The 23244-nt window shown below is 33.8% G+C and overlaps 1 protein-coding gene across 1 annotated transcript; it reads left to right on the forward strand.

The window, feature by feature from the left end:
* The first annotated feature begins 15385 nt into the window (after positions 1-15385).
* On the forward strand, positions 15386-22416 carry LOC130989036 (uncharacterized). The gene is made up of 10 exons (XM_057913025.1): positions 15386-15794; positions 15881-15964; positions 16089-16205; positions 16888-17274; positions 17715-18067; positions 18159-18258; positions 18329-18388; positions 18509-18592; positions 21027-21143; positions 21987-22416. Exons 1-10 carry the CDS (start codon positions 15732-15734, stop codon positions 22290-22292), a joined length of 1671 nt encoding a protein of 556 aa, XP_057769008.1. The 5' UTR covers positions 15386-15731; the 3' UTR covers positions 22293-22416.
* The last annotated feature ends 828 nt before the right edge of the window (positions 22417-23244 follow it).

Consider the following 23244-nt stretch of genomic DNA (forward strand, 5'->3'; position numbering starts at 1 on the left):
TCTTGCTGCTACTTTTCTCATTGCGCCTGCTTCGCCTGCTTTTGAATTCTCTCAACAAATGATAGGCTAGAATCACAAAGTCTAAAGAGTGTTGCTCCGAGTCCAATAGTTCCTAATGTAGTTCATCAAGATGCTATTAGCACTTGGGCATGCATGGTTGATGGTTCCCGTGGTGACCTCTATGATGTAGTACCTTTTGTGAAGCACTTGGGCATGCATGATTTATTTCATAGAGATGATGATACACAGACCTTACGAAAAAAATAGCAGACATCGTTAACAGCAGAGGTTCATGATTAAAAGATGATGATAGCTAGATTGTTTTATAATTGTTAAGCAAATCTTATTAAATTAATAATGTCAAAAATGTTAGTTCCTATAATATTAGGATGCACTAATGGTAAATTGAATATTAGTTAATTACAATGGCTACATTACATTTGTAATTATAGAATGATTATTAGGAAAAAAATTGAATGTGTTTGACTATTTGTAATTATAGAATGATTATTGGTGAACTTTAGAAAAAACAAATTTTGGAAAGAAGTTTAACAATGGAAACTTATAACCAAGATTTTTAGCTATAAATTTCTTAGTTAAAACGATAAATATTAGGATGCATCGTTTTTTTTACCGCCAACGCAAGGTTTTTTTTCTTCTTCTTTTGCTGCGTTTGTTGTTCTTCTTTGTTCATTGCTTCATTATCTTCACTAATAGTAAAGATTAATATTTTTATCTGCCCCAAGCAATGGTAATCTCTCCCCTTCTCTAAGTCACTGTATATTTCCATTCTTAGTGTTATAAATATTGGTCAAATATGAAAAGGTTCCACCTTATTGATCATGCTTATTGTGTGATTTTTTTGTTGGATTGTAGATGACACTGGTCCTTGATTTAGTGAACTTTTAATTCAATTAATGTGTGCTGTGGTGTTAACTGGTCACTCATTTCTATTTGTGATTTTTCGTTTGTGTTTTTGTTAATTAGTTGAGGTTTAGTAGACTGCATTTCTTGGATGGATAATTTATGTGTTGTTTTTTGAATTCATAAGCTGAAATTGAAAATGTTTGGAAATTAATTAGTACACTATGTGCAGTATTGTTCAATATATTGTTGTTCGATTACTTTTGAAGTTCCTTTGCATGGGATTTGGATTTTTTGAGTAAAAGAGTAGCTCTTTTGATTTGTTCTATTTCCACGAGGGTTACAAAAGATGAGGGAAAGAAGAGGAATTAAGTGAACATTTACATTTTAGCTAAGATCTGCCTTGCCATCCAAATTATGTGCATTATACACTATGTTGCTTTAGCTTTTCCTTATGACACTATTATTGATTGTTTTGTCATGTCGACGTCGAGAAGCAACAGCGCCCCTACCTCTCGAGTCTCAACGGGTATCCAACAGGTAGCGGGTGGCGAGTATCCGACGGGTAGCGGGTACCCGCGGGTCGCAGGTATGGGAGGCAAATAGTAGTGTATAAGAAGTTGAAATTTTCTTTAAAATTTGCTGCAGTTTCGTGGTAATTTATTTGTTGGGTGGCTTATTGCATTTGTTGGGTGGTTGATTGTAGGATGTCGACGCCGAGAAGTAGCAGTGCTCCTACCTCTCAAGCCTCGGCGGGTATCCGATGGGTAGTGGGTGGGGGTATCCGACGGGTAGCGGGTGTCCTCTTTAATTTATTTTTTCATTTTAGTTTGGTATGTGTAGACCTATGTCATGTTAACACTTATTTTATTGAATAATATTCATCATTTATAAATATATTACAAAAGGGAAGTGAACTTTTTATTTATAAACTATAACATCAAATAATCTCCATATAAATATATTATAAAATAATTTCTACATCTTTTTTATATAAATTATAACAGTAAGTAATACCCGTCGACATTCGACGGGTTACACACTAGTTTGATAAGTATAAAGATTGTATTCTATGTATATCTCCTAATAAGATAAAAATAAAGATGATGAAAGAGTTCTAATTCTAATAGGAATCATATATATTAATAATAATAATATTCTAAATAAAATTATTGATACATATCTATTTGTATTATGTAATTAAAAAAAAATAAGCTATAAAAAAATACTAATAATTCGACTTTTATAATAAGCTAAATACTTGGGGTGTTACAACCTATCACACTTAAAAATAATTTCGTCCTCGAAATTTCTAATCATGCTTCATTCGTGTCATCTAAACAATTTCATAATTCCAATTATTTCTAACGGAGCTAAACATAATAGTACTAGAACATAAAAGCATTATAAAATATGTCATGTAAAACATCATAACTGCCATATACTTGAACAATTAGAACTAGAGCTGTCAAAATTTGCCGAAATTGGCCCGGCCCGCCCGTAGTTTTGGCCGGGCTGGGATAGAAATTTCCAAGGCCCAAAAAAAATCGGACCTCCCTGGCCCGACCCACACGGCCCGCTGGGTCACGCGGCCCGTGGGCCAAAAAACCCGCTGGGCTTTCGGGCCTAAATTGGCCCATCAGTTATAGGCAATTTTAAATTCATTAATCATCATTTCTCCAAGAGTCGAAGCCCAAAAAAAGTTTGTCCAAATCGTTTGATTGCAAATTGAAATTATGATTTAAATTCTCACTTAGTCATTTAATATTATAGTACTTAATATTAAAATAATTTCTAATTTAGCTATCAAATTAAAGAATAAAGATGAACAAGAAAAGCAAAACTTGATGATTTAAACGTGAATAGGTGATGAATGATGATTCACCTTTTGCTTTTCAAAAGCATTTTATTTTAAACATGAATGCTTTTTAAACTTGCTTATCATTTATCAATATTCAAGATGGAAACATGATTACGTGATGATTGAAAATATAATAAGTTAAAACTTTACTTATAAGAATTTGGCCCGTTTTGGCCCGGCCCGCCCGGCGGCCCGTGCTGGGCTGGGCTTCAATATTAGCGGCCCGCTGAAATTTTGGGCCGATCCGACCCGGCCCAAAAAATTGCCTAGGCCCGCTGGATTGGGCCGGGCCAGCCCGGCCCGCTAGGTTTGATAGCCCTAATTAGAACACATACCTTGGAGTCGATGAAGCGCATGAGTTTCGAATGACTAGGCTTACTTAACCTTTTGGAAGCCAATTTTTTTTTTTTAAACATGAGTTTACAGGAATGTAGACCCGCTCTGATACCACTATGCAACACCCCAATTTTCATAAACTTTGCAATTTAAAATAGCGATAGATAGGAAAGAAAAATTCTTCAATCTAAAAAAAAACTTAACCTAATTTAAAAATCATCTTGCCAAAACTAACGTTGTAACATGAAATAAAAAAAAGATGGTAAACTAAAGTAAAATAATAATAACGAGTTCAACTTAAATGTTCAAAAATGTCAATACTTACTCTCTAGTCATTCTCGACTTTCATGGCCATCTCGACTCCAGAACTGCAAAATTGAAAAGATAAGGGGTGAGCATATTGAAAATATACTTAGTGAGAAACCATGCATATATTCACATACGCTTAAACATGCAAATAATTCACATTGTCATACCCATATACTAATAATCTAATGGGCGAACTAAAAGCCCCTGAAATTGATCATGTATGTGGACATGATATACTTCTATATGGCTGATTTTTTTATCATGTATCTGGACATGATAAACTGAACATGTATCTTTACATGGCTGAATTTCTGATCATGTATCTGGACATGATAAACTGAACATATATCTCTACATGGCTGAATTTCTAATCATGTATTTGGACATGATAAATTGAACATGCATCTAAACATGGTTGAGTAAGTATATTCAAACATGAAATAAGAGCATATAAAAACATACATGAATATAACCACAAACATATAATCCTTCACCATAATGTCGAAGCTAATAAATCAAATTTGGAATGAGGGTCTTAATCGCATCACACCTAATTCAATAAATTGAATTATTTTATGAGGGTCTAATTTAAACCTTATTCTGATATCCTATGATCAATCATATGTATACACTTAAAAATAAAGCGCCTCCATTCAAAATTCCTAGAAGTTAAAACAAAACTTAATACTTTGCAACAATTAGTAATTAACTAATTTTATAAACTTTTGGCCTTCTTTATCAATCTAATTAAAATCTAAAGCATATCCTTATATGCGGTAATATAAAGTCAATATTATTAACTAATCAGACAAGAATAACATATTTTTTTAAAAATAACTTATCCCAACAGTAAACTAAATTCAACAGCCTTTATATATAGGGGTTGAAACAGGAAGATGGGAATACATGCATAAAATCATGTTTTATTTCAAATTTTAAAATAACTCAAAGCATACATGTCTGCATACGAATTAAATTTAATCAATTTACTAAATTTGTATACAAAGATTTGATCAACTCATTCTATGTCGCTGAATTGTACTTTCATTAATCAAATCAAATAAAGTGCTTAATGCCTACAGTTTGATTAACTAAACATACGAAAAAAACATAGTTTGAATACATTGGAACTTGTAAAAGAAAAATAAAACAAAAGAAACACATCTTCATCCTAACTCTACAGCTAGACGACATGTATGCTAACACAAATCAAACTTAAAAGATGACTACTAACTATAATTTAAATCATAATAATAATAAAATCAAAATAAAGAATTTTTAACCAAAATCAAATCATATTTGCTTCAATTTATAAACTTTCAATATGAAGACAAACAATACCAACCGAACCCTCATATCAAATAAAAGAGAAGAAAGTATCGATTTTAAAATTCTTGCTTCCGGTTCTGCATGTTTGTGCGTGTTTTTAGAGGAATAATTGTGCCTCTATTTATACTAGTCTTTAAAGAGTTTGATAAGTATAAAAAAGGGACTCGAACCCAAAACCTTTGGCCTTAGACATTAACCTCTTACCGTTTGGCCAACACACGCACACTATATAAAAATAAAGATGATGAAAGAGTTCTAATTCTAATAGGAATCATAAATATTAATAATAATTATAGTCTAAATAAAATTAATGATACATGTCTATTTGTATTATGTAATTAAAAAAATAAGCTATAAAAGAAAATACTAATAATTTGACTTCTATAATAAGCTAAATACTTGGGGTGTTACACCCTTCATTCCAGAACGATGGTCAATATTTGAGAGAAGAAAGCAAAAAAAATTGAGAGAAAAAGGTACGAAAATAGCTGAAAATTTTGGCACACCTGATATCTTTTTTTCTTTTTCTTGTTAACGTTGACGATGGAGAGAGGATGTCAAAATCTCTTACGTAGAGGTGAGATATCTGGAGGGATTTTGTATTTATATTATTGCATTATAATCCTATAAAGTCCATGACATATTAAAATCCTATAAATTTTCAATATCCCTATATTTCAATGGATATTTAAGTGACATAATTGAATATCAACAGATTTTTAAGGAGTTTTTAAAATCTGCACTTATGAACTTTTGAAATACAAAAGAAATCTTTTAAATTGTGAATTGAATACACCCCCTAAATGGACTCCATTTGTCCACGAAAAAGAGTCGTAACTCCCATCTCTTTTTTTCCATGAAAAAGAGTTTAATTTCACTTTTTGAATCATCACATTATACCTTATCTCTTATATTTAACTATATAAATTGTGTTTTTATTTTATTTTTTAATTAATAATATACTTTTATTTTATCTTTTTGTGCTAACAGTACCTTTATAAATTGTACATTTATTTTACTTACAATAATTTTTATAATTTTATTAAAATATAATTATTTTTTGTGAAGGGATAGAATAATATTTTATGTATTTATTACTCCCTCCGTCCCAATAATCATGTCCCATTTCTTTTGGGCACGGAGACTAAGGAGTGTTGAATTAGTGTTGTAAAGTGTAAGGGCCCACATGTTTAAGGAAAAGTAAATCCAACAAAATTATGCAAATTTCAACAATTCTACAACAACCAAAATGCAACAATTCTGTAATTGGCAACCAAAATGCATTCTGCAACAATTCTGTAAAGTAAATTTCAACAATTCATTCTGCAAATTTTTCATCATCTTCTGTAATCAAGAACAGAAAATGCAACAACCAAAAAATGCAACAAAATTATGCAGATTCAACAAGAAATTTCAACAAAATCTTCATTAAACAGTCGCCGGAATCGAAGGGGTGCACTGTTGTTGGCGTCGGAATCGAAGGGCTTTGTGTGGAATCGAAGGGTTGTACTGTTGTGGGCGTCGCCGGAATCGAAGGGCTCTGTGTGGCGAAGGGCGGTGGTGGTGAGTTGCCACCGTCTGAGGGGAGAGAAAAACACAGGGAGGCTTGGGCGGCGCCTCTGTGTGGCGAAGGCGGGAGGACGAAGGCGAAGAGGTGAGAGGGCGGCGGAGGCGAGCACTAATTTCTGAAGGAAAAAAAACCGAGGAGAGGCGAAGAGGCGGGAGGGCGAAGGCGAGAGGGAGGGCGGAGGCGAGTGTTAGGGTAGATCTGTGCTCGACGGATTTACAGAGGGGGAATGAGGGAGGCGGCGACGGCGGCGGAACAGAGAAGGAGAGGGAGGCAGAGGCGGCGGCGGCGAGCCCTAATTCATGGGGGAGCGGATTTACAGAGGGAGAAGGGGGGAGGCGGAGGCGGAACAAAGGGGGAAGAGGGAGGCGACGCCGGTGGAACAGAGGGGAAGTGAGCGGCGGCGCCGGTGGATTTGCAGAGGGGAAATGGTGGAGCGAAGAGGGAGAATGAGGGAGATGGTAGAGAGAGAGAGAGGCGAGTGATGTAAATTTGGAGGGGTAAGTTTAATTAGAATCATGTTTAAGTGAGAGTTAATTAGCCTTAAAATTTACCCAAAAAGGAAATGGGACAAGATTATTGGGACAACCCAAAAAAAAAAGTGGGACAAGATTATTGGGACGGAGGAGTACTCCTTATAACTATTTTCCCCCACAGTCCCCACGCATGTAAGATGATATTTTATGTGGAAAAGGATTGTAGAGAGAGAGAGCATTGGCTGCACGTTCAATCATGATGAAAGCATTTTGCGTACCTCAACGACACCTACCACTCCATCCAGGTCACTCCCCACTGTGTCCCTCCGCTCTGTTTTACTCCCATTTTACGTTATTCCAAGCGAAAAATATCAAACAAATGTATACTAAAATGATGTGAAAGAAAAGTATAAATAAATTTCTGAATTTCGAAAACGAGTATATATAAATTTCAATCTGTGAATATATGAAAGATGTTTTGATATTTTTTAGTAGGTATTTAGATTGACAGTTTTTCTGCTATTATTTGGATGTGGTATTTAAGAATAGCGTTACTATATCAAAATATTCATTTGTGGTATTTAAGAATAGCGTTACTATATCAAAATATTCATTTTGTTATTGTAAACAAAAATATTACAAAGATTAAAATAGTTATTTTAATCAATTTTACCCTTAATTCACAACTAAGGTTAATTCAGGATTAAGAAATTTTATGCTGTGAATTATAGCCAAAATAAGATTATTAATTCACGTTCAAAAAGCTTTGTAATTATGAATTATTATTATTATTATTATAATAATAATAATAATAATAATAATAATAATAATAATAATAATAATAATAATAATAATAATAATAATAATAATAATAATAATAATAATAATAATAATAATAATAAAAATTATAAAAATATTTTTTTAATAACTATTTTTATATCTATATAATAAGAAAATAAATATTTTGTTAATTCACTCGTAAAAATATTTGTAAATATCCTTTTACTATATTTATTCTAGACATTTGATGTGGGTAAAACGTGTACTCTTTTCCTCCAATTTGACTTTACCATATTCGGTTATAATCGTAACTGAATCGATTTTCGGTTAATCGGTTAACCGATAATTGAAATTGACTGGTTCAGTTTGATTATCGGTTATCAAATTGTAAATATACCAGTTAATCGGCAACCGATTGATTAAACCGAATTAACCGGATTAAGGCTACACAATAATTAAATGATATACTCCTTCCGTCCGTGAAACATCTTCCTAAGGGGAGGCGACACAAGTTTTAATAAAAGTTCATTATGTATTTGTTGAATAGTGAAATTGTTTCTAAAAATAAATTAGGAAGATGTTTTGAGGACGAACGAAAAAGGAAGACTTTACTCTTTCTTCCTTAGGGGCAAAGGTTTGAATCCTTTGAGTAGTAATTTGAAGTGCATTTCTTTTTAAATTTGAAAAAATCGGTTAACCGAACCGAAATTCGTTTCGATTACTGGTTAGTAAAAACGCCACTTTTTGTTTTCGATTTTCTAGTACGGTTATAATCGAATCGGACCGAATACCACCCCTAATTTATAGGCTGTTCAATTTAACGTAATCTACTTATTTTAGTAATTAATTTTTATTATTATAATAATATAAATATATACACTTTTAGGGCCCGTTTGATATGGGTTTAAAAGCAGGATAAGTTAAATTAATATGGATTTATGCAGTGTTTGGTATTATGTGCTACTAATATGGTCAACTCCAGGTTTATCCCAAGACCCTAGCTTATTTTGTGGGATTAACCCACACTAATTATACCACCCTCCCCATGGGATAAATTTAATACCGAGATGTTAAAATCGAAAATTGATACCCTTTTCACGTCAAACGATGCTGTGAGGATACCAATGCCTCCATCTTATTTTCAAATTTGAGGACACGAATGTCTTTTGGTAAAATATGTGAGGATAATTTAGGTATTTGATATGTTAATCCAACCTATTCCAATGGATACCAAACACTTTTTGGGATTAATTATCAATGATATTAAACACCCATATGAGATTAGAAATCATGACTAATCCACACTAAATTATCAGGATAATTTATATCCTGATTTACTGAAAACCAAACGGGCCCTTACAGTATAATACTCGTTTCATCCTATCTCATTTGACCTAATTATTTTCGACACGGTTATTTAGAATAGTATGATTATAGTGTAAAAATGTGTAAAGGTATGTGGACCCATATTTATTGTAGTGAAAATTAATTACCTAAAAAAATAGATCAAGCCGAATGGGACAACTCAAAAAAGAAAACATGTCAAGTCAAGTGGGACGGAAGAAGTATTATTTTTTTAAATAATCATATTAAATTTTTCAAAGGATCATCCAAGCAATATGAACTTCTATCTGTGAACAATGAAATTTAGGGTTTAAATTCCACCGTCCCTTCTCACTCAAATAAAAAAGGAAGAGCTAATGAGAAATTAAGTGGCACGAAATGAATAATAACTTTAACTGCACACGGGTAGAGATTTTTTGTATGTTTATGAGTTATCAATTTTTTTATCAGCAAATCCCTAAATTTAAGGGGTTGAACAATTTTTTCATACTTTTTGTCCAGTGAAGCTCCGAGCTGATATAGCTCTCACGTGGCAGTAACGAGATGACATGGCACCTGCTTGGACTGAAAAATTGACACATGGAAAACAATTAAAATAAAAAATAAAAAATCCAACATTTTTCGACCCCAATTTTGAGCGCACCCAAAAAATATAACAGAGCCGGAACGACGCTTTAGACAACCACCTATTTGCCAGCCCCAACAAACAACCAAACCCGCACTCAAGGTGCTCGATAAAAATCCAAGCAAGCATCTCAAAACCCTCCACACGTCTGCTCCCCCGAACCAGACCAGGGATCAACCAGAAAACCCAAAAGCTTCTTGCCATCGCCAGCAGCTGCCTGCAAACAGCTCAAGCACAGCCTCATAATTGTCAGCTACGGCCGTGAAGCCAAAACCCCACACGTCCCAAACTAAACTCATCTAATCAAAGAGCAACTCCACCATTCCGGCAGCCCCAATACCGGCCGTCATGGCCACACATCGCGTCCACCACATCCATGAGAGACGCCCGCAACATGCGCCCAACAAAAGCCTGAAAAAATGTCAAACATGCGAAATCCAAAGTCACATTTAATTTTTTATACGAATATGGTTATGCACCGACATATCCATGCAAACCGAAGCTTTAATCTCGTCGATCTCGTGTGGCCACCAACCTTCAGTCCGATTGTCATTGGCCATAATGTTTGCCGCTCTATTGCCTTCTCTATATATATGGGTCACTTGAATATTAAAATCCAAAAGGAGCTAAAGAGTGTTTTTCCAAGCTGCAAAAAATCTCCATGGAACATCATGCGATCTCTTAGCTAAAATAATAAGAAAAAAATATCAAGTAAATACTAATTACGTATAACTTATCATAGCAAAGTAGTGTATATATATTGATTAAATTAAAAATAAAATTTGACCCTTAATTAAGTTTCACAGTTTTGTTTATTAAATTTAGGGTAAATATCAGTTTTTGGCCAATCGTTTGGACGTTTTCTCAAAAATATCCCACCCTAAACATATTTACAAAACAATACACATCGTTCCATTTTTTTTTTCTTATTTGTGGCCCACAAAAATAATCTGGTCATGGGGATTTGACGTGTCCGGCCAAACGCCATGTTGGCTTACATGTGTAATTAATAAAAAGGAAAAAAACTAATGAAAATCCACTAAGTCAAAATCGCATCTCTAGTGTTGAAGAAAAAAAATGTTTTCTTCATTAACTTTCTAACTCCTCCCTCCCCTCTCATCTCCTCCGTGAAGGAATATTAAACTAAATTAATACTCGATTTGCCCGAGGATCATCTCTTGGATTATCTTAATTCACCATACATCGATTAAACCTAGCATGCTCCTATAAATTTGTCACGACCGGACTTAACTAAGGATAGGTAAGCCGGGAAACCGTGACTAGGGAAGGGAAATTAGGAGAGGGGACAGAAAGGGGTGATAAATAATGAATTAAATTAAGATTTAGACATCATATGAGAATAAGTCACACATATATATAGATAATAACGAGTAATCGGTCCTGAGTATCCGATTTAAGTGTTTATACAATAACTTGATTTGACAATCCAACATAATAGGATAAACTGCATCATAACTGAGTGTTCGCAGCGGAAATGAGAACGTGATACATGTATGAAGACATGTATCGCCAAGAGTTTATTTAGTAAATATGACAAAGCTCCGTACGACACCCCATCATCACTCATCACTGCTCAACCTGCACATTTAGAAATACATGCAGGGCTGAGTACAAAGTACTCAGTAGACATATGCCGAAAATCATATACATACATAATAACTGTAAATTGTCATGCCATTTCAATAGTATAACCAAGGGTTTTTACTTAAAAAGGCCCTAAGCATACTAAATTCATTTGTGATTCTAAAGTTCGTCTGATCAGACTAAGTTCTTTTGTAATCTATCATATCTGAATCTGTGTGCCGGAGAGGTGGCCACCTCTCACGGTCACTTGACCGGCCAACCCGCTAGATGACTCACGGTCACTGGTGTACACTAGCCAAGGCAGGATAGCTATCAACTGCTCAAGACTCGAATTCGATTACATGATAATTGGCAAAGCCATATCAGATAGATATCATACTGAAATTGAAACATTTTATGGCAAGACAATACTTGAAATAACATCAATTCAAAGATTTTGTCATGAAATAACTTGCTTGAACGTAACATTTAAACTCATTTGATATATATGAAAGTAATGCCTACCTGATTGCAGTGTTTTGCTACTTAAGACAATGATTCTCTTTCCTTAGCGCGATAGGTTACTCAGGCGCTTTTGTTTATTTGAACCTTTGATAACACGAAACATGTGTTCGAGTGAATAATAGAAAAGATAACAACAAATGCAGTGAATCACTATTCACTCATTTCTCTAACTACCCATATTTCCTTAAACGACTGTATCTAACTCATATACAATCGTTCTTCTTTTATCGAAATACTTCATGTACCTTTGAGGATGTAGGAAAGCCCATTTTATATTATTCATTTATTTATCCATTATAAATAAAGAATAATTCATAAAATATTTTCCTTTTCCCCATTTAATAATGCCAATCAATATATATATATATTGCTACTATTAAAAGAACTAATAAGTCATTAATAAATTCTAAACATTAATTCCTGATGAAAATTTCATTGTGAGATTTTAGGAACATTTGTAAAAATATTTTAAAATAATAAAAGGAGTTAACTATAAAAAGAAATTTTCGAGAAGATCTAAAAATTTTAATATTTTAACCATTTAATTAATAAATCTTTAATATTTCATTTATCAACTATTCCATCTAATATAATTTTACCAACAAGTTCTCATGAAATCTTTCTCAAAATATTTATATATCTCAATAGCTCATTTATAAACTAAAAGTGATATTTTATCAACAATAAAACTTTAAAATCCTTAATAGGAATTATTTAGAATCATTTCAATCTCAACAAAACTGTATAGATTCAACTTCAACTAATAAACTGCTTTTACTCCGAACTCGTATGGAGTCGAATTTTATATCAATAGAAACCTCTTTGAGTCTAGTTTAATTGAAAAAACAGTATGTTGAAAAACTCCAAGTAGTTTAAGAGATATAGTGATTTTCCCATCGCCTACCAGATTCGGCAGTTTCTGCCAACTGAAAGTCCAGATTTTTGAAAAATATCAAAAGTTACTGGAATGACCTCAAATTTTATATGCAGATAGCTAACACATATATCTTCATACAATAAAATTTGAGAGCTAAATATCAACATATGGTTACTGAAATAATTAACCTAATCATCTGCCTCACGACAGTTTTAGCAGATACGAGCAGTAGACTTCTTGAATTTTAAAAGGGTAGTAAACGAAGTTCAAATGATATGAAACTTTGTACGAATATTTACCACACTCCCATCTATACCCCAGAAATTTCCCATAATATAATAGAAACGGGAATGCATCGAAATAAGGGCGTCAACTTACCCTTGTCCAAGTGAGCACTAATGGAAGTTGTTCGCCGGGGGTTTTTCTGGTCGTCGTTCCGCGATGGGGTTTAGCCGCGAAGGTCTACGACTTAGTTTTCCTCGTGCGAGATAGATCAGGCTACACAACGGTGGTTTCTCGATCCTTTTTCGTCGTAAGGATAGTGAGAAACGAAGGCCGTAAGTTGGCTGGTGGCTAAGTCGGGAATTCGACGTTGGCCGCCGAAGGATATTGCGGCCTTTGGTCAGGGAAAAACAAAGAAGGCTTCGGCCTTTCGATTGTTGGATTTGGTAGCCTGAAGATGGAGGAACGAGTACACGTTCTCGGTTCAGAGCCTAGTGACCGGTCGGCGAATAAACGGTCCGGCGAAGGGAGCTCACTTGAGCTCTTACAACTAAGAAATTTAAGATAATGGAGTATTGCTTTTGCGGGAGTGAAATAGGTGTAGTGATGATACCAGTTGTTGGTTGTGTGTATCTGTAGGCTGCTATGGAGCTCTATTTATAGAGAGGTTGAGGTGGTTGGTGGCAGCAAATGTTGAAGAAATATTGCTGCCATTTTTGAACACCTTGGTGGCTGCCATTTTTGATAAAATTGTAGATTGCTGAAGATTTTCTCCTGCCATGTTTGAAAATTTGCTCTCGGCGTGATTATCTTTTCCTGATATTGTGGCTTTATCGGCTAGGTGCAGCTGCTTGTAGGGGAGATATTGCAGGTTTGAAAAAATTGCTGCAGTAATGATGCGTTGAGGGGAAGGTGGAATAGTGTAGGGAATAGTGTAGTAAATAGTATAGTAAATAGTGTAGGAATTGATGTGTTGGATGAAAAATCGAGACATACGTGTAGTGCCGTGATCTAGTTTCTCCTAGTTCCTGTAATAATTCTCCAATTCTCGTTTAATAAATACTCGTCGTATTTATATAAATTAAATCCTCAATCTTGAGATTTAATACGTGAAAGTCGGAATTAATTCGCGACTTAATACCTTAACACATATAACGCGAAATAATAAAATTATTATGCATATGATCTCAAGTTATAATTCTAGCAATTTGATTTAAATAACACGATTTATAAAATCGGTTATAAATCTAAATTTTCTAATAATATTGATTAAATCAATAAACTGGTAAAACAAAGTCTCAAACGTATAGTTAAACCAATAAATTTAATTATTGGTTTCATTCATGACTGAATATTAAATCGCAGCTCTGTATCTCTTATACAGACTTTTGCTGAAATAATATTATCTGAACAAAATAATCACCATAAATAATTAAAAGAATTTTATAACTAATGCACATATTTAATCTAATATGTATTTAAAAGAGCGGGGCATCACATAATTTAAGTGCTGCACCTTGGAGTTAGAAATACCTAAAGAATTCCTAAGAATTCATCAATTCGTCGCTGAACAGGTCAGCCAACTTCAATCATTCGTTTGAAGCATCAAACGCCCTCCAATCGTATTTTGCCCAGAAATACGACTTCTTCCTTTTCGAAAGAGCTTTCCGTGGCCACCTATTCGTCCAAATCTGAGTTTTGTAGAGGAAGTTATGGTCGTTCTTCGGAAACTGCCGGAACTTGATTTCCTGCGAAAAATTGACTCCCGCTCAGATCTTTGAACTGTATCCCGCTCAGTTCCCAACGTTGGATGGATAACGAACTATGAGAACTCCCAGAGACAGTAGCCGCCTACTCAGTATTGTCGCCCCACTCTGCTCTCTCAAAACCCTAATTTTGTGTGTATTACTGTTTCCTGGGCTCAGGAGACTTGGGGCCAGTCCAGGGATCAGATACAAGGAATAAAGATGGGCCTCTAATGAGTTAATTTATATGATAAGCCCATATCATAATTAATTCATAAGTATTGGTGGTGGGAAGGGCTGACGGAATTTGGTGGTGGTGGTGGGAAGGGCTGACGAAACTTGGTGAGGCTAACGCCTAGGTTCGCCGCCGCCGCCACGCGTTTGCCTTGGCTCCCCTCCAGCAAAATAGCCACCACGTCGCCGCTGAGCCAAGGTGGGGAGGGGGTGGCGGGCGCCGTCGCAGGCGGCAAAGGGGCTGGCAGAGGGTGGGGGGAGGGGAGGAAGGGGAAGAAGATGATGGAGATGGGAGATTTTTTTTTTTTTTTTTTACTTTTATTCCACATGTTAATAATATGCCCATGTGTCAATTTCCGGCTGCAACCTTGTCAATTCCGGCTGCCACGGTGTAATTTTCGGCGCCGGCGTAAGAAAAAACCGGTGACAGGAGAAAAACGAGACAAAATAAAATGTTATGTATTTAGGGGCCACACCTTTCAAAATAGGAGCAAAAACCAATTCCGTGTAAACGTTATGAATTCAGGCAATTACCCCAATTTTATATTTATTAAATTAGTGGCCAAAATTTATGTTTTTTTCTCCAAAATATCCACGGGAATGTATTGTTTCTTTATTTAAATTTGAGTATAGTTTGAGTCAGCCCCCAAACAACAAAAGATACCTTGCACTATGCTCTCTATTATTCGTAGCTCTAAAAGAAGACGATTATTCTTTGCTCTCATTTTAGTGTTTCACTTTCACGTTTCAGCTTTCCCGCTCTCTCTCTCTCTCTACCCCACTCTGTCACTCTCAAAGTAAAACTTCTTTCTCAATGAAGGGTCTATAGCTAGCCTTACATTCTTTAGCACATTTTCTTTTCCTAATCTTAGACCACTCAGCTATTCAGCATATTTATCCATTTTTGAGATACATGACACCTTGCTTCTTTACAGCAGAAAAAAAAGAAATATAGTTTTGTTTCTTTTCGCATTTTTTTTTTCTTTAAGGTGGCAAGCTGCATAATATGCAGATCCTGATGAATTGATGGTGATCCCAGAAAATTAAGTAGAGATGAATACAAGAATTAGCAATACTGTTAATTCCAAGAAACCAGCTTCTTTGCGCCAACAGAATGTGAGGAATTTCTGATCCCCTCAATTTGTAACATTTATTTATAAGACAATGTTTGTGAAAGTGATCCGAAATTGGTGAATTTGCAGGGAAGCAAGTGGCAAACTGCAGAGAAAGCCATGGCGAGTAGACGCCGGTCAGCAAGAGAGAGAAAGTTGGCATTATTACAAGATGTAATTAACTCCTTGATTTCTCCAAGAATTGGGCAACTTGTCTCCTTTATTTTATTTTATTAATGATTGTGTTGGTTGTGATGTTCTCAATTCCTTATATTTTAATTCATGCAAAAAATGGCAGGTTGAGAATCTTAAGAAGAAGTTGAGACATGAAGAGAATGTGCACAGAGCCTTGCAGAGAGCTTTCAATAGGCCGTTGGGCGCTCTGCCTCGTCTTCCTCCTTATCTCCCTCAATATGTAAGAATCACTTTTTGTAGTTTCAGTTGAAGATGTTAGACGTTATTAATTTATTTTCAACAAGATTATAGATGTAGGTAATCTTCGTCATTAGCAATTAAGTATGTATGCACTGCCATGAGTGATAGGGTGTTCGATTTGGTGGATCGAATTGGACCTAGTCACATGATATTCAGTTAGTTGGATTGAATGAACTCGGCTCGATAGTTAATCTTGAGACAGTGTCACGTAGGATTAGTCTAACCTTATTAGTCATGAATTCTTCCTTTGACAAAATTAAACTTAGATCAATTCAATTTGGGTAACTCTCGGCAGTAATCGAACATTTGGTGTTTAGTTAGTTGAGATTGAATTGACCTGAGATATTGGAGATTGAATTGGTTTAATATTACTTGCAAAGTTTAATTTTCATATGAGGAGGCCAAGACCTATGGGGCAATAATATATCATGAAACTAAATCCTGTATAAATCCACCAAACCAAACACCCATAAATTAGGTTAATCCATTGTTTATTAAGATAAATTATAATGTTGGGATATCCTAAAGTTCTGGATAATGTCTATAATTCGAGCTAACTTGTTTGGATTCATATTCCATTGAAAGTGATAAGATTTGAGATATCCTAATAATGAGGATAAAAAAATACTTGATGATTGAAAATAAATGCTCCCTTATTGCAGACTCTGGAGCTTCTAGCTGAAGTGGCAGTGTTGGAAGAGGAGGTTGTTAGGCTTGAAGAGAAGGTTGTTAACTTCAGACAAGGTCTATATCAAGAAGCTGCTCACATATCTTCAAGAAGAAGTTGGGAGGATTCAACACTCGACTTGTCAATGAGAAGAAGCTCCAAACAGAAACATTCAAGGGCTTCCTCCCAAAGTGAAGTCGATTCAGGTTCATCGGTGCTCTGTGTTTCTAGGATTTCTTCATCTAGAAAGTTCGTGTCTTTGGACACTGCATCAGATGGATTAAGAAAACTGCCTCAAAACGAGCACAATTTGATATCAGACAATCAAGCAGACAAGGATAGTGAATCTCTTTCTGTGAAAAAGCTTTCTCCAAAAATGCAGGTAGATTTCTTCTTTCCATATCCATAGTGATCAATCATGGAACAATAAATGCCAATGTAATTACAAATATAGGTTTGGCTAAGCTTATTTTAGAGAGCTTTTATGCTCCAACAACTTACAAGAAAATTGAAAAGAGAGGAAAGTATAAGGGTATATGATGGATATAACAAATCATAGTAGTGTTATTTTTGTATAATTGCTACTGACTATAAGACTATGAAAAAATAAGTTGGAATTGATAAACTTATATTTGGAAAGTTTATAAGTTTTTGGAGCTTATTTTTACATCCTATAAATTGTTTAGAGGCTTATTTTTCTTAATGCTTCTCAATAAGTTATAAGCTCCTAAACAACTTATAAGATGTTTTAAGGAGTATATAAGCTAAGCCAAACACCTCCTTAGAAATGCTCATGCTAACTATGATGATAGTTTTGTGCAGTGTAGGGTTGTAGAGCAAGCGCAAGAGAGCTCCTCCAGGTCCACGGATGACAGAGGCATAGACGTTGAGAGTGAGGTGAATAGAATGTCGCAGGATATCTTGAACTGCCTGATCAGCATCTTTGTAAGAATGAGTTCATCAAGGAGGAAGACGATGGAGCTCTCTTCGTTGGCGCCCAAGGCATTATTATGTGAGAAGGATGTGGCCGAATCAAGCTTTCGAGATCCTTACTTCAACTCCTCTGAGCTGAAGAGGCGAGACATTGGCGTCTACAAACATGTTCATGTGATAGAAGCTAATCAAGTTGATCTCAACCGCAGATGCAGTGCTTCATTTCTGATGCGTAGGCTTAGGCAATTCTTTCCTCAGCTCTCTATGTAAAAATCTGTTATGTTTTTTGTGATTGTGATGAGTCCGTTTTACTTTGTTTTGGTTGAATTTCAGGATTCTCCTAGACAAGTTAGCGTGTTTGAAGTTGGAGGGTCTGAGTCATCAGCAGAAACTTGCGTTTTGGATTAACATCTATAATTCATGTGTTATGAATGTAAGCACAAATGAGATATTTGAATTAAAGATGTTCTTGTTTATAACCATAAGTCATAACTGATTTTCAGGCATTCTTGAAGCATGGAATACCCGAGAGTCCAGACATGATCATGGCACAAATGCAAAAGGCAAGGCGATATTATTCACCTTGTAAAATTTCTTAAAGTGTAATCTATTTTTAAGCTCAAAAATAGAATTATGGAATTCTAAATGAGCATATTAACTCATAGCATCGATGATTGTTGCAGGCAACGATAAATGTTGGGGGATATGTGCTAAATGCAGTTACGATCGAGCACCTTATCTTGAGACTTCCATATCACTTAAAATATGTGAGTAGCTTCTTTGTATTAATTATGGGGTGGGTGAGCAAAATCGAAACGAATCGAAATGGGTAGTTTTTATTTGTGTTTGTGGGCGAAAGGGTTTGGTTCAATTTGCAACATTAAAATCGAATGTTTTGGTTTGAGTCCGACCAAAATATATATACCTACCCCTCCATCCTACCACAAGTTTACGGCGCATCAGATGTGTGAGGATGCATAATAATTGAGCTTCTAACTCTGCTGGTAGACCACAAGGCCGTGGGTTCGAATCCCACGAGTTGGCTTTCAGAATTTTATTTCTCCAGTTTGGATTGATTCAGTTCATTCGATTGGATTTTTGCTTATTTATTACTCCCTCCGTCCACCAATTCAAGGCCTACTTGCCTTTTTGGGACGTCCACAAAAATAAGGTCTATCTATTTTTGGTAAGTTTTTATTCATTATTTAATCAAAAAAAGTCAAAGATTCTTTACAAAAAAGTGGGATCCTTTCTCCACTCAACTAATAAAAATACACTTTTTCTTAAAAAGTGGGATCCTTTCTCCACTCAACTAATAAAAATACACTTTTTCTTAAAACCCGTGTTTTTTCCCTAGGCCTTTAATTGGTGGACGGAGGGAGTAACTATCAGTAAGAACGTACGTCGTACGAGTAATTAATGTTATTTTAATTGATAATTTATTATTTAAAATTTTTTATTAATTTATTACTTTTATTAGATAATTTATTGGATTGATATATTTATTTATAAGCCTTAGCAATAACTATAGATATATAACACATAGATTAGTGTAATATCTAATGAATTAATATATTCTTATAAATATATAATATGTAATATAATCTTCAAATAAAATATGTAATAGAGATAAAATAGTCAATCCACATGTTGTGCCTAAGGCTATTTTCTAATGCAAAATAAGTATTCTTTATAGATTTGGGTGACAAATAAATGTATATCAAAATAAATTTATATTTTATAAATATAATAATAAATATATAACACGGATAAAATAGGCAATCCACAAGTTGTGCCTTAGACTGCCTTGGGCTCTTTTTCTATTAGTATAGATATTTTATTACTGATTCTTTTTATTTATTTATTTTTTAAAAAAAATTGACAGACTCTTTTCAGCTCATTGAAAAGTGTTATTTGCATGCATTGAAAATGTCATTTGTAATATTTTATTTATTTTTATACAAAATATAATTTTATTTTATAAAAAAATATATTTACAAAGTATCATTTGCATACATTAAAAGTATCATTTTTTGTTATTAAAAGTGTCTTTTGTAATAACCATTTGCAAAGTATCATTTCTCGACTCATTTGAAAGTATCATTTGCATGCATTAAAAATATCATTTTCTATTATTACTCCCTCCGTCCACCAATTCATATCCTAGGGGAAGTGATAAATAACCCTTCCCCTAGGAATACGAATTGGTGGACGGAGGGAGTATCGTAAGTGTCATTTGTAATATACCATTGATTTTTAACAAAGTTATATATTAATACTATCATTTTATGTTATTAAAAATGTCATTTGTAATTGTATCATTTGTGAAGTATGATTTCTGGCTCATTCGAAACTATCATTTCCATGCATTAAAAGTGTCATTTTCTATTTCTATTAAAAGTGTCACTTATAATATACCATTTATTTTTATTAAAATTACCATTTGATTTTATAAAAAATAGTACTATCATTTATGAAGTATTATTTTTTATTATTAAAATATCGAACATGTTCAGAGTGAAACCACGCACCAAACCAAATGAGCTAGATGCTCAGTTGTTAATTAAGTCTATTTGTTTAATAAATATATGCATATAGCGAACGAATGTATAGGAGACTAGCCCTTGAATTATTAAGTGGTGTTGTTTAGGCAAAAAGAGATTGAGACTCTAAAGATACTTACTTTTTTAGTCTGATTTTCTCCATCAAAAGAAATAGAACATTTGAAGTGAAACAATTCAAATGGGAAATACTTGAAGTGGGACAAGCGTAGTATTTTTTATTTTTTTTATGGATTTGCTTATTTTAAATTATGAATTTATTGTGATTGAGCTTTGTAGTAGTGAGAAATAGTATATTAATTTTATGATGTTGTGCAAGTACTTTACATATATTTTAAAAATTATTATCATCCAAAAAATGGAAAACACATTCACTCTTTAGTCATCTATCTAGGTGAAAGCGTCTTTAACAGACTACGCACTGTCCCCGTTAAAAAAATTGATTTTATTCAAATTGAACCGAAAATTTTCAATTCGATTTGGTTCAATCTGTGTGGAGAAAATGATTCAATTTGATTTCAATTTCAAATACCAATTCTAGTTTGGTTATTTGGGGTTCGATTCTACTTCAACTGAATTCTAGTTCCGATATTTCGAGCATAAATCTAACGGTTTATATTTTTTTTCAAAACAATTGTAGACGTGCACAAAATCGAGCATGAATAATGAAAAGGAGATTTGCAAGGCGTTTGGCTTAGAGTGGTCAGAACCATTAGTCACATTTGCACTCTCCTGCGGTTGCTGGTCTTGCCCTGCTGTAAGTACATTGTGTGTTGTATTGAAATTCCTAATTAATGTGTTAATTAGACATTAGATGTATATGGTCGTGTTAAATGGATAGAATATAACTGTGGGCATACATGGCGTCTTAAGCATTTAAATCAAAAGATGGAAGGGTTGGAAAATGCACAAAAAGCCTTCAAAAGCAATAGCAGAAGAAGATTATTGCAAGATATCATCAACCTTTAGTGCTCGTTTGGTTTAAGTAAGAGATGGAAAGGGAATGAAATCAAATAAAGGAGTGGAATGGTAACAATAACCATTACTTTTATTGAGTGTTTGGTTTAGCAATGAAAATGAGTCATTAGTAAGGGATTCTCTTTCTTTTGTTTCCCCTCTATGTTGAGGGGTAACAAATGGGGTGATTATGTTACCTTTAAGTAAGGGTAATGGTTAACTCATTACACAAACCAAACAATAAGTAATGGATTCAATTAATTGAATCCATTTTCAACCTCTAAAAACACCCAACCACTTAGTCTAAATGATAATTTAAAAATGAAGCATCAAAACCCATCCTCCATTCTCGGAGGCGACTACACATTGTTGTGGATGAGTTGTCGACGAGCGCAACTCGTTATTAGCGTTAAAGATAAGATAGTTCTCTATGAATTCGTACTCATGCAAAAATTTATATATGTTTACACGACCGCGCGAAATCGTTCAATTCGCGTGAACCTTCAATTTTAGTATAAAGAATAATTAACATTTATACTTTTTTATATTTTTTTTAATTACTAGGGGCATTTTTGTAAGAGTGACTAAAATTTATATATTTTTTTGTCTCTCAAATAAATCTCGATGCTTATGTTGATTTTAGTTGAGGGTGTACTCTGCATCCCGAATCGAGAGTGAGTTGGAAGCAGCAAAAAGGGCATACCTACAAGCAGCAGTGGGCATATCAGCAGCATCGAACAAGTTAGTAGTTCCCAAACTATTGGATTGGTATCTTCTCGACTTTGCAAAGGAGATGGAGGCATTGCTGGATTGGATTTGCCTGCAGCTGCCAGATGAGCTCAAAAGCGAAGCAGTCAAATGCCTTGACAGAAAAGATAAAGAGACTCTATCAAATTTAATTGAGGTGAAGCCATACAATTTTAGTTTCAGATACCTTGTATATCGATGAAATGGTTCATGCATTGTTAGGAACTTGGAGTTTATGCTTAGAGAATACAGGATTGTATATTGAAGCATGAAGAATAATATTACTACAACATTATGACAATAATCCAACCTCTTTTATGTTATTTTTTTTTTTTTTGTAAATAGATTGTATCATGAACTCACGAGTCTCCCACTAAGGTAAGCTAAACTAATTGTTGAAGTGTATGTTAGAACAATACAACTTGGCAGTTCTACTCTTAAATACTTGTATTTCTTCTTGTATATAAACTGGTAAGTGGCCCACTACCCTATTTATTTCAGATGAGATCCTCTGTCCCACAATATTATGTGTACCACGTGTACCACTCTTCATTTCTTTATTTTATAAATTATTTTTTATAAAAATAAAAATTATTATATTATTATAAACTCTAATTAGTATTTATCATTGAAAAATTAAAATTTAAAAAATTATATATCCTAACTTTGAATTAATGAACCCAAATAATCTATTATTAATTCAAATAAATATAAAAAAAATAATTATAAACCCTAAATGGATGAGTAAACCCTTGTTAATTATCTTTATAATATATAAAAGCATAATAAATTAAAATGAAATAAAAAATAATTTATAAATATAAAGAAATGAAGAGTGGTACACGTGGTACACACTATATTTTGGGACAGAGGATCCCATTTGATTTATTTCAGATGGGATCCTCTGTCCCACAATATTATGTGTACCACGTGTACCACTCTTCATTTCTTTATTTTATAAATTATTTTTATAAAAATAAAAATTATTATATTATTATAAACTCTAATTAGTATTTATCATTGAAAAATTAAAATTTAAAAAATTATATATCCTAACTTTGAATTAATGAACCCAAATAATCTATTATTAATTCAAATAAATATAAAAAAATAATTATAAACCCTAAATGGATGAGTGAACCCTTGTTAATTAT

The sequence above is a fragment of the Salvia miltiorrhiza genome, chromosome 6, assembly GCF_028751815.1.
Source record: "Salvia miltiorrhiza cultivar Shanhuang (shh) chromosome 6, IMPLAD_Smil_shh, whole genome shotgun sequence".
Classification (NCBI taxonomy): domain Eukaryota; kingdom Viridiplantae; phylum Streptophyta; class Magnoliopsida; order Lamiales; family Lamiaceae; genus Salvia; species Salvia miltiorrhiza.